At 36.9% G+C, this 14,959-nt stretch overlaps 1 protein-coding gene across 1 annotated transcript; it reads right to left on the bottom strand.

Annotated features, from left to right (window-relative positions):
* Positions 1 to 1,864: 1,864 nt before the first annotated feature.
* LOC131540453 (NLR family CARD domain-containing protein 3-like) lies at positions 1,865 to 14,315 on the bottom strand. The gene is given in 10 exon segments (XM_058775270.1): positions 1,865 to 2,475; positions 2,478 to 2,899; positions 3,299 to 3,345; positions 3,735 to 3,908; positions 5,447 to 5,620; positions 6,088 to 8,082; positions 8,796 to 8,909; positions 10,293 to 10,406; positions 12,533 to 12,729; positions 14,220 to 14,315. Coding segments are annotated over 9 exon segments (3,288 nt in total). The 5' UTR covers positions 12,682 to 12,729; positions 14,220 to 14,315; the 3' UTR covers positions 1,865 to 2,376.
* Between the last annotated feature and the right edge of the window lie 644 nt (positions 14,316 to 14,959).

The following is a 14,959-nucleotide window of genomic DNA, read 5'->3' as shown; positions in this document are numbered from 1 at the left end:
TTGCATCTGTTGCATCATGTCTGTAATTTTACACAAGTAATCAACAACATCAAAGATACAAGAGACAACAGCGTCTCCATATACTGTACTGCAGTCATAGCTAGTTAGTTAAAATCCTGAAGCTAAACCAGTTGAGCACTGCTGTATGAACTATTAGTACCCCCTTATTAAGATGAATGTTTTTGCACTTACGTTAAAAAGAGACATGACATCAAGCCAGAGCTGAATAACCACTATAAGCACTCCACTGCCATCTTCAGATGAAGTTCACAAATCACTGCTGATGGAACAAGGCTACACTTGAAGGTCTTTTTAAGCCAGATGCAACCCCAATTCCAGCTTTGCTTGCAAAAAGCTCTATAAGCTTTTCGCTTTTATTTTGCAAGCTTTTTCGGAGTGTGTTGCAGCCGTCAAAATCAAAATTTGTTCATTTTTACAAAATACATTTACGTTGGTCGGTGAAAACTTTAGAAATCTTTTCTTTGTACTTTTGTCAATAAGATAAAAGTTAAAGAGAATGATCAAATCACAGATTCTTGATTTTATTGCATTTTACAAAACGTCCCAACTTTTCTGGAATTGGGGTTGTATGTACATGAATGAATTGTTGCTAGTGTCTGGTGTTACATATGATGTAAGTCCTAATCCTTCAGATTTACAATAAACACCAACAAAAGTTGTCATTTTTGACCTCCCTCCACAAAACAGTAGATTACTCAGCTGTATGTTTTGGCTTTCATCATTATTTATGTATTTCTTTCACAAGGGGAAAAAAAAGAAAAGAAAAATCTACATTTTCTTCCGGTTGATTTAACACAGAATGAATCTACTTCACATTTTTCATATGTTGAAATATTGATTAGTTTTGAAACAGACACAGTTGGTACATCAGTATCATGTTAACACACATAATATAAAGTCTTGGGGCTGTACATTCAAAATGGTCTGTATTTTATTACCTGACCATGTTTGCTTCCACTGAAAGTACTGTAACTACATTATATATTCAGAATATATATATATATAGTCCCATCCTCACCACAAAGAACATCACACTGTTTACCTTCTATTTCAGTCAAATGATTCTTGAGGTGACCGTGGAAAAGATCTGGAGCTTCTGAAAATTGTTGCAGTTCAAAAGATTTTATATTCTCCTTTTGTCCTTTTGCAATAAAGCATGTGGTTCAGTCATAGCATGAAAATATCACAGGCAAAAAAAAACTTGGCAGAGCTATGTAACATTTTTCACATTATTTGTCCATTAAAAAATGATTTGTATTTTTCTCAAAGTGCTTGCAGTGCACAGTCCAGATAATTGTGTTAATAACTCCATGATCTGTATTCAGTTTCAAGATTACATTTTTTTGTTTGCTTTGGAATAACATGAATCTTCACATTAGTAATGTGCAATACGCAAGTAGGGTCAAAAAATTAAGTTATGAAATAAAATTAATGAGAACATGAAGTAACAAAGCACACTAACAGATATTCAGTAACATATTAAACTCGCAGAAGCTTCATCATCCTCAAGCTACAGCTGTAGATAAAACACTGTAGAATTAACTTGGATTAAATTCTTGACTTTTCATTTGAGCATCATATTTACATTCACATTTAATCATTTAGCAGATGCTTTTATCCTTACAAATGAGGAGAACAATCAAATCAACAATAGAGACACAATATGTAACTGTTGTGACAAGTCTCAGTCTAACATAATACATGTAGCATAATACATAAATAGAAAGGAATAGAATAGTAAGTGCTAGGATTATTCGCCAAGAGTTGATGAAAAACATCCGTCATCAGTCGTTTCTTGAAAACGGTGAAAGACTCATTCCACCTGCATCGTTATTTTGTGAGATTTCTTCAAGTGGACCAGTTTGGAGGTTTGACATTGCTATTTTGGGTAAGTAGGGAGACTGACACCACTGTTTGTTTCCATACATTTACATTTCTTTCCTGTTTTTGGTTAGTTGGGGAAGTAAGTAAGCTTGATCTGTCTCAGAGGCAAGGTTTTGTTGTTGTTGTCCAGTTAAACACTTGTAAATATCAGACATTTATAAATAAAAATTATCCACTGTGATAGAGGTAGCATTTCTGGTTTTGCACAAATTTCGTTTTCCACATCGAGACTAGGTTGCAATGGCATATACATACAGAAGACTAACATACAGGCTATATTACGAAGCTCTTCATTCTAAAGGTTCACTGAGTCCGAAATCAAAATGCTTGCTACTGATGCGAAAACGCAGAAAATCGAACCTGATCCGACGGACGAAAGTTTCTGAGGCAGTATGTAAATGTTATTGACACAACGTGAGGTCGTATTTATTTTTTAACGTGCGAAAATTTCGGACTCATTGTGCAAAGACCTTAACACAGTGAAACTGAAGAATCTGGATAAAGCCTAAATCCAGCATAGAGGGGCTCAGTAAATGTGGCGTGGTATGTGTGTAAGTGAATGAGTGTGTGTGTTCAGAGACACTGTAGAAGGACAGCTTTCCAGCTGGCCAGTCCAGATACACTCCTACTCTATTAGAGGAGGGAGAAGGGGCAAGTAAGTTGGTTCTCTTATTGCTGTGCCAGGCAGAGTATTTGTTATCAAAACAGATCAGACTCCAGGACATTTCATTGAGGCCAAACCTACAGTCGCTTCCAGTTCTTTGGATTTTCTTATACGTCACTGACAGTCCAGCTCCCCTCGCACTCCACTCGGCCTCCCAGTAATAGCGTTCAGAAAGACTCTCTCTGCACAAAACTTGTTCAAAGCAGTCAAATCTCTCTGCATGATCTGGATAAGGCAGCTCCTCTTCCACTCGCGTCACCTTTCTGTTCCCCTCAGACAGAGAGAGATGATTGTTTGCTGTGTTTATGTCCAGTGTGAGATTACAGGTATCTGCACACAAGGAGACAGATTTTAATTATATCTCTTATGACCTGTGTCAACCTTGTGTGTATGTGTGTGTGTGTGTACAGGTTTATATATCCTGGTGGGGACTTAAACCTGAATACACACAGACTCATGGAGACTCGTGTCATGGTGGAGACCTAAATTGAGGTCCCCATGGGTACAAAAGCTTATAAATCATACAGAATGAGTTTTTTTGAGAAAGTAAAAATGCAGAAAGTTTCCTGTAAGGGGTAAGTTTAGGTGTAGGGTTGGTGTAGGGCAATTGAAAATACGGTTTGTACAGTATAAAAACCATTACGCCTATGGAGAGTCCCCACAAGGATAGCTGACCAGACTGTGTGTGTGTGTGTGTGTGTGTGTGTGTAAAGCAACAAAAGGACCTACATTTGTGTAGTCCTGGTGTGATTCTGAAATGTTCTCCATGGTCCAAACTACAAAGAACACAAACACACAATATTACATTTATGCCATACTTTTGAATTTTGACACCAATGCATGCTGTTTTTTTTTTTTTTTAACTTAAGAATATTTTCTAACATAAAAGCAACTGTGACAAGTGGAAGTCATGACGTATAGGTGTGAGTGTGTGCATACTTCAATATAGTTTGAGAACAAAATCGTTTCCAGAAATTAACTAAATGTGACAAAATATTCCTTTGGGCATATGTCTTTATTTGCAATAATAATTATAATAATAATAATAGTACTAGTAATGATAGTAATAATAATGCTAGTTCCATATGTTTAAAAAATAGTCAAGTTATTTTGCATACCTCAGTTTACATAAACACGTCATCATCTGCTATGCTACGGTACATACTTGAGTATCTCCAGTTTGCAGTTTGCATGGTTCAGTCTCTCAGAGAGCAGCTTCACTCCTGAATCTCCTGGATGATTGTAGCTCAGATCCAGCTCTCTCAGATGTGATGGGTTTGAACTCAGAGCTGAAGCCAGACAAGAACAGCCTTCCTGGGTCACCATACAGCCAGATAATCTTTAAAAGCAGACATCAAGTTGAGGTTATTAGAATTGACAGTCTACAAAGAGACAAGTGTATCAATTAAATAGAAACGCCTTTCCGTACAGATTTGTAAATGGTCTGCCACTCTTCATGTGTTCATGTTTCCCTCAAAATGTCACTGAACGCGTAGAAAAAAAGCATATTTCATTCCTATTCTCAATCATGATCATTTAGTGCAGATAGGGATGTAACAATTAACCGCGAACCGGTCGAAAATCGATTAAAATATGTGACGATTCAAATCGGTTGAGATGCTAAACAAATCGCGATACAATTGGAGTAGGAGTTTATATGAATGTAGCTCTGACGGGAACTGACTGTCATTAGAAAAGGTTTACGTGGTATTTTCTTTTCATCTCGCCTGCATATAAAAGTAGAGTTCATAAGCGCAGCAGTGCTTTGTTTACAGCGGTAACCCAGGAAACACTGTATCATTGCTGTTCATAAGCACTTTGTTTACAGCGGTAACCAAGGAAACACTGTATCATTGTTGTTCATAAGTGCCACCTGATGGCAAAGAGTGAATCTGCATCTCATTCAGCTTATCTGCTGTTTCGTTTAGATATGTTTTATGTAGTATAGTTTCACAGTATACAGAATAATTTTGATTAAAAAGCTCATGCTGCATGTATGCTGCATCTTTGTTTGGATGATGATTAAAATGCAGTGGTTGCCTCTCATTTTAAATGGAAAGAGCACAGACAAAGCCTTAGTTTGTTTATATGAAGAGATTTCTTTTATTTGTGTTACTTATTTGATTTGGGGTTTGTTTTAAAATTTCAATTTCGTTTTGTTATATTTCAATTTCACAAAGAAACGTGCAGCAACAGCCTAATAAAAGGATACCTTTTAATTTACTGAATAATGTCTTCAATCTCATTTTGTTAAAAAAAAATCATGAGAAAATCGAATCGTGAAATCAAAATCGTGAATCGTATCGTGAGTTGAGTGAATCGTTACATCCCTAAGTGCAGATGTAATTCTCTTGGTAAGGTGAGAATGTGTTCAGTTATTTTTGGAAAACAGTGTGTGTTTGGTAAACTGGTAAATCTTGTCCCTGTGTGGCTTCACCAGTGTTACATGATCATAAACAGTATCTTCCACCATCAGATTTTACATTATAAATTTCTAATAAAGTGTATTAGTCCAAACAGACAGTTAAACATACTCAAAACTCAACATTAACCGTTAACATGAGACTAGATTATAAGCGTAACAAATATTTGTAAGAACAATTGCTAGAAACATGTAGCTGATTTGAGATGTGACAGCTCATAATTAGTACAGGGAAAACCAGGGGTAGGGCATGTTGAGAATCACAATGCCTGAGGTCATTCCAGCTCAAAAAGAAGTCTTTCCGTTCTACATTTTGTGTGTCGTTTCATTGCATGTGAATTCAGAAATAAGTGAGCATGAGAGTTATAATGACAGTACATGTACAAAAGCAGGTCATAAATAATTAGAGAACAATAACTATTATTTTAATCTGTAATAAAAAGATTCCTAAATACCTCAGTATCTCCAGTAGACACTGAGGACTCTTCAGTCCAGCAGAGAGAAGCTTCACTCCTGAATCCCGCAGGTCATTGTTACTCAAGTCCAGCTCTCTCAGGGGACAGTCTGACGATTGTAGAGCTGAGGCCACAATTTCACAGGACTGGTCAGTGATTTTGCAGTCAGCAAGGCTGAAAGATAGCAAAACATATTTTTCATTGATTTTCTGTTTAAATGGGACTATAGGGGGATCAGCATGACTCATCTTCTGTGAACCCAAGACAGGCTATGTTAGACCTCTCCTTGTCAAGTCAAGTCACCTTTATTTATATAGCGCTTATATAAATAAAGCAGCCCCATGTCTTGCTCCACTGGCTACCAGCTGCTGCCTGCATCGAGTTCAAGACAGAGACGATAGTGTACATCTACACTTTTTCTAAACTTTTCTATACAAAACATTTTTTCACTGTATATTCCTGTCTTAACTTGTACTTTCCTAAATGATTTCGAAAGCAGCACTTCTTATGTTACTAAAAGGCAAGCTACTTACACCAAAAGTTGTGTTAAGCAATATAATATCTCAGGACTCAAGTGTCACATCATTAATTGCATTGACTTGACTCCTCAAAAATTAACTCTCATAGAAATTCGTACTCACACAGCTTTTCTGCAGTTTCTCACAGCTGGTATCAGTCTCCTTCTACCTTCCTCTGATGTGTTGTATTTCTTAAGGTCCAGCTCATCCAGCGCCTCCTCTGAAATCTGAAGTATGTAGGCTATGGCTGAGCAGTGTGCAGCAGACAGTTCTTTTTCTGAGTGTTTGTCTGATTTCAGAAACTCCAGGATTTCTCTTTGCAGAGTCTGATCGTTCATTTCAAGCAGACAGAGGAACAGATTGATGGATCTTTCAGCAGAAAGAGTGTTTTTCCATTCTTTGATTTTGTCCTTAATGTACTTTATGGTTTCCATGATGCTCTCTGAGCTGCTCTCGGTTTGTGTCAGTAGCCCCTGTAACAGTCTCTGATTGCACTCCAGCGAGATGCCCAGCAGAAACCGGACGAAAAGATCCATGCGTCCATTCTCGTTCTTTAGAGCTTTATCCAGTACTCCTTTATGCAAATTATGAAGCAGATCAAACATTTTCAAGTCATCAGAAGTGGTATTTACATAGGAGTAAAAGACATAAAAGGCTGCAAGAAATTCCTGAAAGCTTAGATGTATGAAGCAGTAAACCTTCCTCTGATAAATCACATATTCTTCCTTAAAGATCTCAGTGCAAATCCCAGAATACACTGAGGCCTCAGTGACGTCTATGCCACACTCTCTCAAGTCCTCCTCATAGAACATGATATTTCCATGCATCAGTTGTTTGAAAGCCAGTTTGGAAAGTTTCACAATCACTTCTCTGTTGGACTGCAGGAGTTTCTGTGGATCTCTCTCATTTTTCTCATCATACTTCTGATTTCTTATATTTGTCTGAATAATCAAGAAGTGTATGTACATTTCAGTCAGAGTTTTGGGGATTTCCGCACAGTGATCCTTTTTCATGATGCTCTGAAGCACAGTGGATGAGATCCAACAGAAGACTGGTATGTAGCACATGATGTGGAGGCTTCTTGCTGCTTTAATGTGTGAGATGATTCTGCTGGCTTGATGCTGGTCACTGATTCTCTTCCTGAAATATTCCTCCTTCTGAGAGTCATTGAATCCCTGAATTTCTGTCAGACGGTTGATGTATTTGGAGGGGATCTGATTGGCTGCTGCTGGTCTGGAGGTGATCCAGATGAGAGCAGATGGAAGCAGATACCCTTTGATGAGGTTTGACATCAACACACCCAATGATGAAATCTCAGTCACATCAGAAACTTTCTCACTGTTTGAAAACTCAAGTTTAATCTTGCTTTCATCCAGACCATCAAAAATGAACACAACTTTGCATAGATCATATACCTTCGGGTCCAGATCTTGAAGTCCAGGTTGAAAGTCCAGCAGAAGCCTGTGAAGACTGTACTGACGATCTTTAATCAAGTTCAGCTCTCGAAATATGAGCACAAACATGAAATCTACATCCTGATTGGAATTTCCCTCAGCCCAGTCCAGAATGAACTTCTGCACGGAGACCGTTTTCCCAATCCCAGCGATGCCTTTAGTAAGAACAGTCTTGATTTTGTCTTTGCTCATTCTTTTCTTCTTCTCCTCATAGCCTGGTTCAGGTAATGGATCAAAAATGTCATTGCAGTTGATAGGAGTGTCTTGTAATTGTTGTGGTCTGGGTGTTTTCTCCATCTGTAAAACCTCATGTTCTTCATTCACTCCTTCTCGTTCTCCCTCGATTATGTAGAGCTGTGTGTAGATCCTGTTCAGAAGGGTTTGGTTCTCTTGTTGTTTGATTCCTTCAAATAAGCTCTCATACTTCCCTTTCATGCTGATTTTGTGTTTCTCTTTGACTCTCTGCAAGGCATCATCCAGTAGTTGGTGCGAATCCCGCTCCCGAGCTCCAGTCTCCTCCACCAGTGTGTGCAGGGCTGGTTCTGCGTAGTGCTGTCTGATGTGGGTCTCAGAGTAGAACGCAGCGCAGGTTGGACAGGATTTCACAACCCTGAGCTTCCTCTCACAGCAGGCAGCACAGAGCTCATCGACAGCTTCAATGGAGCTGTGAGCAGAATCGGCATCCCAAAAAAATGTCAATCTCAGAGAACATTATAAAATAAAAAAAATGAAAAATGCAGAGCTCGTAACCCCTTTAATTAAATGTGACCCTGAAGCACAGAAGCAGTCATAAGTAGCACAGGTATATTTGTAGCAACAGCCAACTATACATTGTATGAGTCAAAATTATCCATTTTTCTTTTACGCCAAAAATCATTTGGACATAAAGTAAAGATCATGTTGCATAAAGATATTTTGTACATTTCCTACCGTAAATATATCAAAACTTAATTTTTGATTAGTAATATGCATTGCTAAGAACTTAATTTGGACAACTTTAAAGGTGATTTTCTCAATACTTTGATTGTTTTGCACCCTCAGATTCCAGATTTTCAAATAGTTGTATCTCAGCCAAATACTGTCCAACAAACCATACATCAATGGAAAGATTATTTATTCAGCTTCCAGATGATGTGTAAAACTCAATTTAAAAAAATGGACCCTTATGGCTGGTTTTGTAGTCCAGGGTCACAAATAAATAAAATAAAAAATAATAACATGCTAACTGGCTCTCTAAAGCAGAAAAAAAGAGCAGCTATCTCAGGTTTATTGAGTCCTGATTATCACGATTAATAGCACCTAACTTGATTAATCACAGAAAACTGTGCCATTATTATTTTTTTATTTATAAATTTTTTTCCACAGCCATAGTCTTACCTCGAATCAGAGGTTCCCGCTCCATCACTGAAGCCAGGAGGTTTGTGCATGGAGCCGTCACTCTTCATAGACACACAGCTAGAGACCGGAGATGCTGCGGTCCGAGTGTGGTGTCTGGAAATATCCATATGAAATAAAGCTCTCTCTGATAAAATGTGTGACCCTGGAGCACAAAAGCAGTCATAAGTAGCACAGGTATATTTGTAGCAATAGCCAACAATACATTGCATGGGTCAAAATGATCCATTTTTCTTTTATGCCAAAAATCATTAGGATATTAAGTAAAGATCATGTTCCATGAAGATATTTTGTAAATTTCCTACCGTGAATATATCAAAACTTAATTTTTGATTAGTAATATGCATTGCTAGGAACTTCATTTGAACAACTTTAAAGGCGATTTTCTCAATATTTTGATTTTTTTGCACCCTCAGATTCCAGATTTTCAAATTTGTATCTCAGTCAAATATTGTCCGATCCTAACAAACCATACATCAATGGAAAGCTTATCTATTCAGCTTTGTTTCAGATGATGTGAAGAACTCAATTTAAAAAAATTTACCCTTATGACTGGTTTTGTGCTCCGGGGTCACACATATTATTAAGAGACTAACAGAACTTACAGGTAGAGCAGCTATAATATGACTTAGTGATATTACCCCAAAAAACCATTAAAGGGAGATCTGAATGACAGTTTTCAGTCTATAAATTAAACAGCATTCTTGCTTGTGTGCTATTACTCAGTTCCTCCAGTTTTTCGCAATTCTGCGATCACTGAATCAAACGCAAAATCAGCAACGTCGCATTTTTTTGTAGTACTGCATGATTCACTATTTCACTGCAAAATAATCGCAAAATTATCTCACGAATGTCTCACAAAAAAAAATTATAATTACTAACTGAATTATACCTAACTTTATTGAAGTTAATGCATTATTTTCAAGATACAGATACGCGTGCATGTGAGTGTGAAACAACAAAAAAGAAACTTTCTCACCGGAGTCTCACAAAACTGCCACAGACCAGCAAAGTAATTTCCTAATACATTACACCAGAGTGGGGGTAAATTGTTTTGTAGTCCTTATGATAAATTATGGATGACAACAGATGACAAAAGAAAATCATTAAGGGGAAAAAAAAAAAAAATAAAATTGCAAAATCCTGGAGGACTGATTACTTTACTACTAGGCTACATCATATCTTATAAATATAAAAAACAAAAACTCATACATAGATATTTTTTCTTTCATTAACTTCGTAATATGGATATTGTAACTGCATTCTAATAGGCATCTCATCATGCAATGAATGCTTTTGGACTCTCAAGACGTGTTTTTGTTTGGTTTTTGAGAGACAATCTTGAAAACGTCAGCTGGCACATTGTTAAAAGAACAATTATGATATTATTGTTGACAATAAATATCACACACCCCTAATGTGAAGGCAGATTTAGTTCATATAAAGGGGAAAGCATCAGGATATAAAGGCGTATCTTACCTCGAATCAGAGGTTCCCGCTCCATCACTGAAGCCAGGAGGTTTGTGCATGGAGCCGTCACTCTTCATAGACACACAGCTAGAGACCGGAGACGCTGCGGTCCGAGTGTGGTGTCTGGAAATATTCATATGAAATAAAGCTCTCTCTGATAAAATATTATATTAAGAGACTAACAGAACTTACAGGTAGAGCAGCCACTTAGAGATATTACCCAAAAAAATCATTAAAGGTAGATCTGAAGGACAGTTTTCGGTCTATAAATTAAATTAAATGTGTGCATTAGGGCTGTGCAATTAATCGATATTGGCCTCCAACGATTATGAAAATACAATAATCGAGATAAAAATTATTGCGCCCCGTTCCGCCCCCTTTCCAGCATTGCGCGTTCGTTCCTCCATAAAAGCCCAATTTCACGAGCAAATCAGTAAAATCATGTATTGTGACTTTTGCAAATTGGGACCTGCTTGATTTATTGAAGTATATTAGATTTATTCATGTTTATAAAAGCGTGAAAGAGAACTTGCGCTGCTCCTCAGGAAGATAACTTATATGCGCTCAGAGACGGAGCAAAAATACTCAAAATGCAGCGCTTAGTGATTATTCACGTAAACCTTCGTCGGTCATGTTATAAATGAACGTAAAGAGTTGAGAATGAAAATACATGTGTAACAGTAAATTGGATCCGTGCGGCTCTTAAAGTGACAGCGTGCTAATATTCCTGCTGTGACGGTGTGCTTCATATTAATCAAACAACAAAAGACAAATTCAAAATCACACACTGCTCTTGAGTGAAGGACTTTTGTAGCTTTAGTAAGAAACAAAGAAAGTTTAATTCTTACAGTGAAGACTATGCAGTTTTATTTTACATCTGATCATTTCATTTCTGCAGTAAGCTGTTGACTGCTTGAGACTTGCCTAAAACAAAACCTTTCATTTGTATCTTTTTATTCTATTGTATTTGTCCTTTGTGGCCCATCATATGGCCCACTCATAATCATGTTAAATAATCGCGATTACAATATTGACCAAAATACTCATGATTATGATTTTTGCCATAATTGAGCAGCCCTGGTGTCCATATAAATAACTTGGCATTTCCATAAATTTCCTTTTACCTTTGTTATTTAGTCTACTGATACTCTAAATCGTGGTGTCCAATCCTGCTCCTGAAGGGTCACTGTCCAGCAGAGTTCAGCTCCAGCCCCAATTAAACACATCTGAACCAGCTAATTAAGGTCTTATTAGGCATACTAGAAACTTCCAGACTGAGGCAGATTGTAACTAAACTCTGTGGCCCTCCAGGATGAAGTCTGGACACCCCTTCTCTAAATAATACACTTGAACAAGACATGATAGCAGTGCAAACAAACATACTTCTTTGAGGTCAGAGGTCACCATTTCATCATTAAACATACAAAGATCGGCCAAACTGCAATGTAGACAACAAAAGATATCTCAGTACTATTAGAGATTTTTGGATAACGATAATTACACGTTATTTTGCTGAGTGTGTTTTTGAGCTGGTATCTTGATTGATTAAGGCCTGTCATGGATAAATTGTCACTAAAAGCGCCAGTAGGTGGCAGCAAGTCCCTGTCTTAGTGAGTGATTCACTGAATCGTTCATTCAAGTGAATCGTTCTAAATGGCTCATTTATTTAGAAACGAAGCAAGTGATCGTCTTCACGAATCACTGACTCAAATGATTCATTCAATTACAGATTCTTTCAGGAACGAAACACTGGCGCACAAATGTTCTGCTCCGACTTTGTTTGGCACTCTTTATGTTGGCGAAACATAAAACATCTGACAATGTGGTGTGTAAAATGTAACTCACTCAATATTAATTTCTTGTTTGTTGGACTCTTTTATAAAATCAACATCACATTCATGATCTCGCTCATGCGCTGATATTTAGGAAAACGGCATTCTTGCTTGTGTGCTATTACTTCACTACTACATCATATCTCATACATATAAAAAACCCATAAAGGGATATTTTTGCTTTCATTAACTTGAATTATAGGGATATTGTAACTGCATTCTAATAGGCTTCATGAATGCTTTTGAACCGATTCTTGATTTGATTTTTGAGAGACAATCTTGAAAACGTCAGCTGGCACATTGTTAAAACAACAATTATGATATTATTGTTGACAACAAATATCACACACCCCTAATGTGAAGGCAGATTTAGTTCATATGAAGGGGAAAGCATCAGGATATAAAGGCGTATCTTACCTCGAATCAGAGGTTCCCGCTCCATCACTGAAGCCAGGAGGTTTGTGCATGGAGCCGTCACTCTTCATAGACACACAGCTAGAGACCGGAGACGCTGCGGTCCGAGTCTGAACAGCATCCTCCTCCTGTCTGTCCTCACAGCGGATCATTTCAGAGGCAGTGCCCTCCTCTTCTCTCTCCTTGGCATGTCAGTGCATCTAAAACAGTGCTTAAAATAAGGCTCAGGCCTCACAACACAACACAACTACACACACAACAACTAAATACAGAAACACACAAGTAGTACAGACCACAACAAAATACCCCATTATTATTATTATTATTTAATTTTTTGCCTATTGATTACCATTTGTATAACCACAGTTGTACAAACACCATGGTTAAACTATGGTCAGTGTAGTAAATCCATGGTTAGGCCCAATTTGCGCATGGCTACCATGGTTTAACTATAACCATTATTTGTTTTTATTAATTTTTTATATAATAAATGATTTATTCACTAATTAATTTGGTAACACTTCACAATAAGGTGTCATTTGTTAACATTAGTTAATGTATTAACTAACATGAACAAACAATTAACAATGCATTTATTACACTATTTATTACTCTTTGTTAATGTTAGTTAATGAAAATACAGTTGTTCATTGTTTGTTCATGTTAGTTCACAGTGAATTACCTAATGTTAACAAACACAACTTGTGATTTTAATAATGCATTAGTAAATGTTGCAATTAACATTAACTAAGATTAATAAATGCTGTAGAAGTATTGTTCATTCTTAGTTCATGTTTACTAATGTTGTTAACTAATATTAACTAATGAACCTTATTGTAAAGGGTTACCGTTAATTTTAATATTAAAACCATTGGCTACGGTTAATTTTGTAAGTTGTAAAGTAAGTTAGCCAAGGCTTTTTATTGATGAGTTATGAAACTTGCAGGATGTATAAACCATACAAAGGCCTCTTCTGTATCAAAAGATCAAGGGCAATTTGGTTTCTCGTGTCATGACCCCTTTGAATAAAAGATTTTTGTTATAAGAGACTACACAAAAAAACAAAAAACGTTGTGCAACAAAACCGCTTGATTCAAAACTCAGCTGAATGTAACATTTTATCTGTCAAAATGTTGCCGATGGGGCGGTTATATCTTATTACATACACACATTATCGTGCCACTGAATAAAAAATAAAAAAGGTAATTGTGACTTTTTTCCTCAGAAGGCTACGTTCACTGTCAGTTTTTGGGATTGATATGTTTGCGAGTTCATATCTCACAATTCTGAGATAAAAAGGCGCAATGACTGAGCGACAGAAACATCTCGAGAACTGTGTTTCTTTCGTTTCTGCGGTAGCTCCTCTGTAGCCGATATTTCGTGACGCTGTTGAAGTGGATTTATTTATTTATTGTAGAGTCAGCGAATGTTATTATGAGCATTGCGGAGTTCCAAGCGTATCTTAGAACAAATGTCACAGATTTTAAAACGAGCCGTTCATTTATAAATTCGTAAAAGCTGATCTGCTTCAGGCTGTGGAAACACAAACCGGTTCCTGAAGAGCTACGCTTGTTAGTTTGTTGCTGCACGCCATTATCAGCATATTTCTACATTCTGCAAATGCCAATATTTACAGGTCAAAATATGCATTAAAAGAAAGGATTAGCGGGGCTTCATGAGGTCTTCTTACCTGGGGCGCGTTCAGACTCACATGTTTTGCTACGGTTTCGGGTTGAACGACATGTTTCCTGGAAACGGTGTGCATCAGGGTTTGAGATATGCTTTCTCTTGTTTGGTGGGTGTGTCAAAAATGTCAACCCAATCAGCAGCAACTTGTATATAAACCACGCGGTATTAAAGAGACAGCTCGCACAATGGGTCCAAGTGAAGTCGTTTAATATGTGTCAGCTGCAGCTCGATATACACAACTATTGAAGACATTAGAAGACATGTTTGTCGTAAGAGTTTTATAGTAACATAGCATATGTTGCATGATGATGATGAATTTTTAAGTAAATGTAATTAACATCAAAATAAATTCACAAGTGCAAGTATATTGTTTGCACATGTTTATTTACATTAAAGGCAAAATAACTGAAATAATAAGAGCACAAGTATAGATCTGGAACTTCTTTAAGTCTGTCTAAATATCATGTAGTAATTGCAATGTCTTCTGGTCCATATCCTTTCCTTGGGAAGGTGTGCTAGACACTGATTAATGTGACATAAAAATACTACATATTTATATATTTTGCTATTGTATTGTGGGTGACACTTTCATAAACGTTTCTATGCTCCTCTGATTATATAATGGTAAATATTACAATATCATAGCACAACAACAGTGATCAGCAATAATAAGCCTAATACTCACAATAAAAATAATAAGGTCATATAGATCATAACACAGTCTTGGAGGTAAGAAGTGGA

This window comes from Onychostoma macrolepis, chromosome 05, assembly GCF_012432095.1.
Source record: "Onychostoma macrolepis isolate SWU-2019 chromosome 05, ASM1243209v1, whole genome shotgun sequence".
Classification (NCBI taxonomy): Eukaryota; Metazoa; Chordata; class Actinopteri; order Cypriniformes; family Cyprinidae; genus Onychostoma; species Onychostoma macrolepis.
The sequence above is the reverse complement of the archived record's forward strand: the minus strand, read 5'-3'. Positions and strand labels throughout refer to the sequence as shown.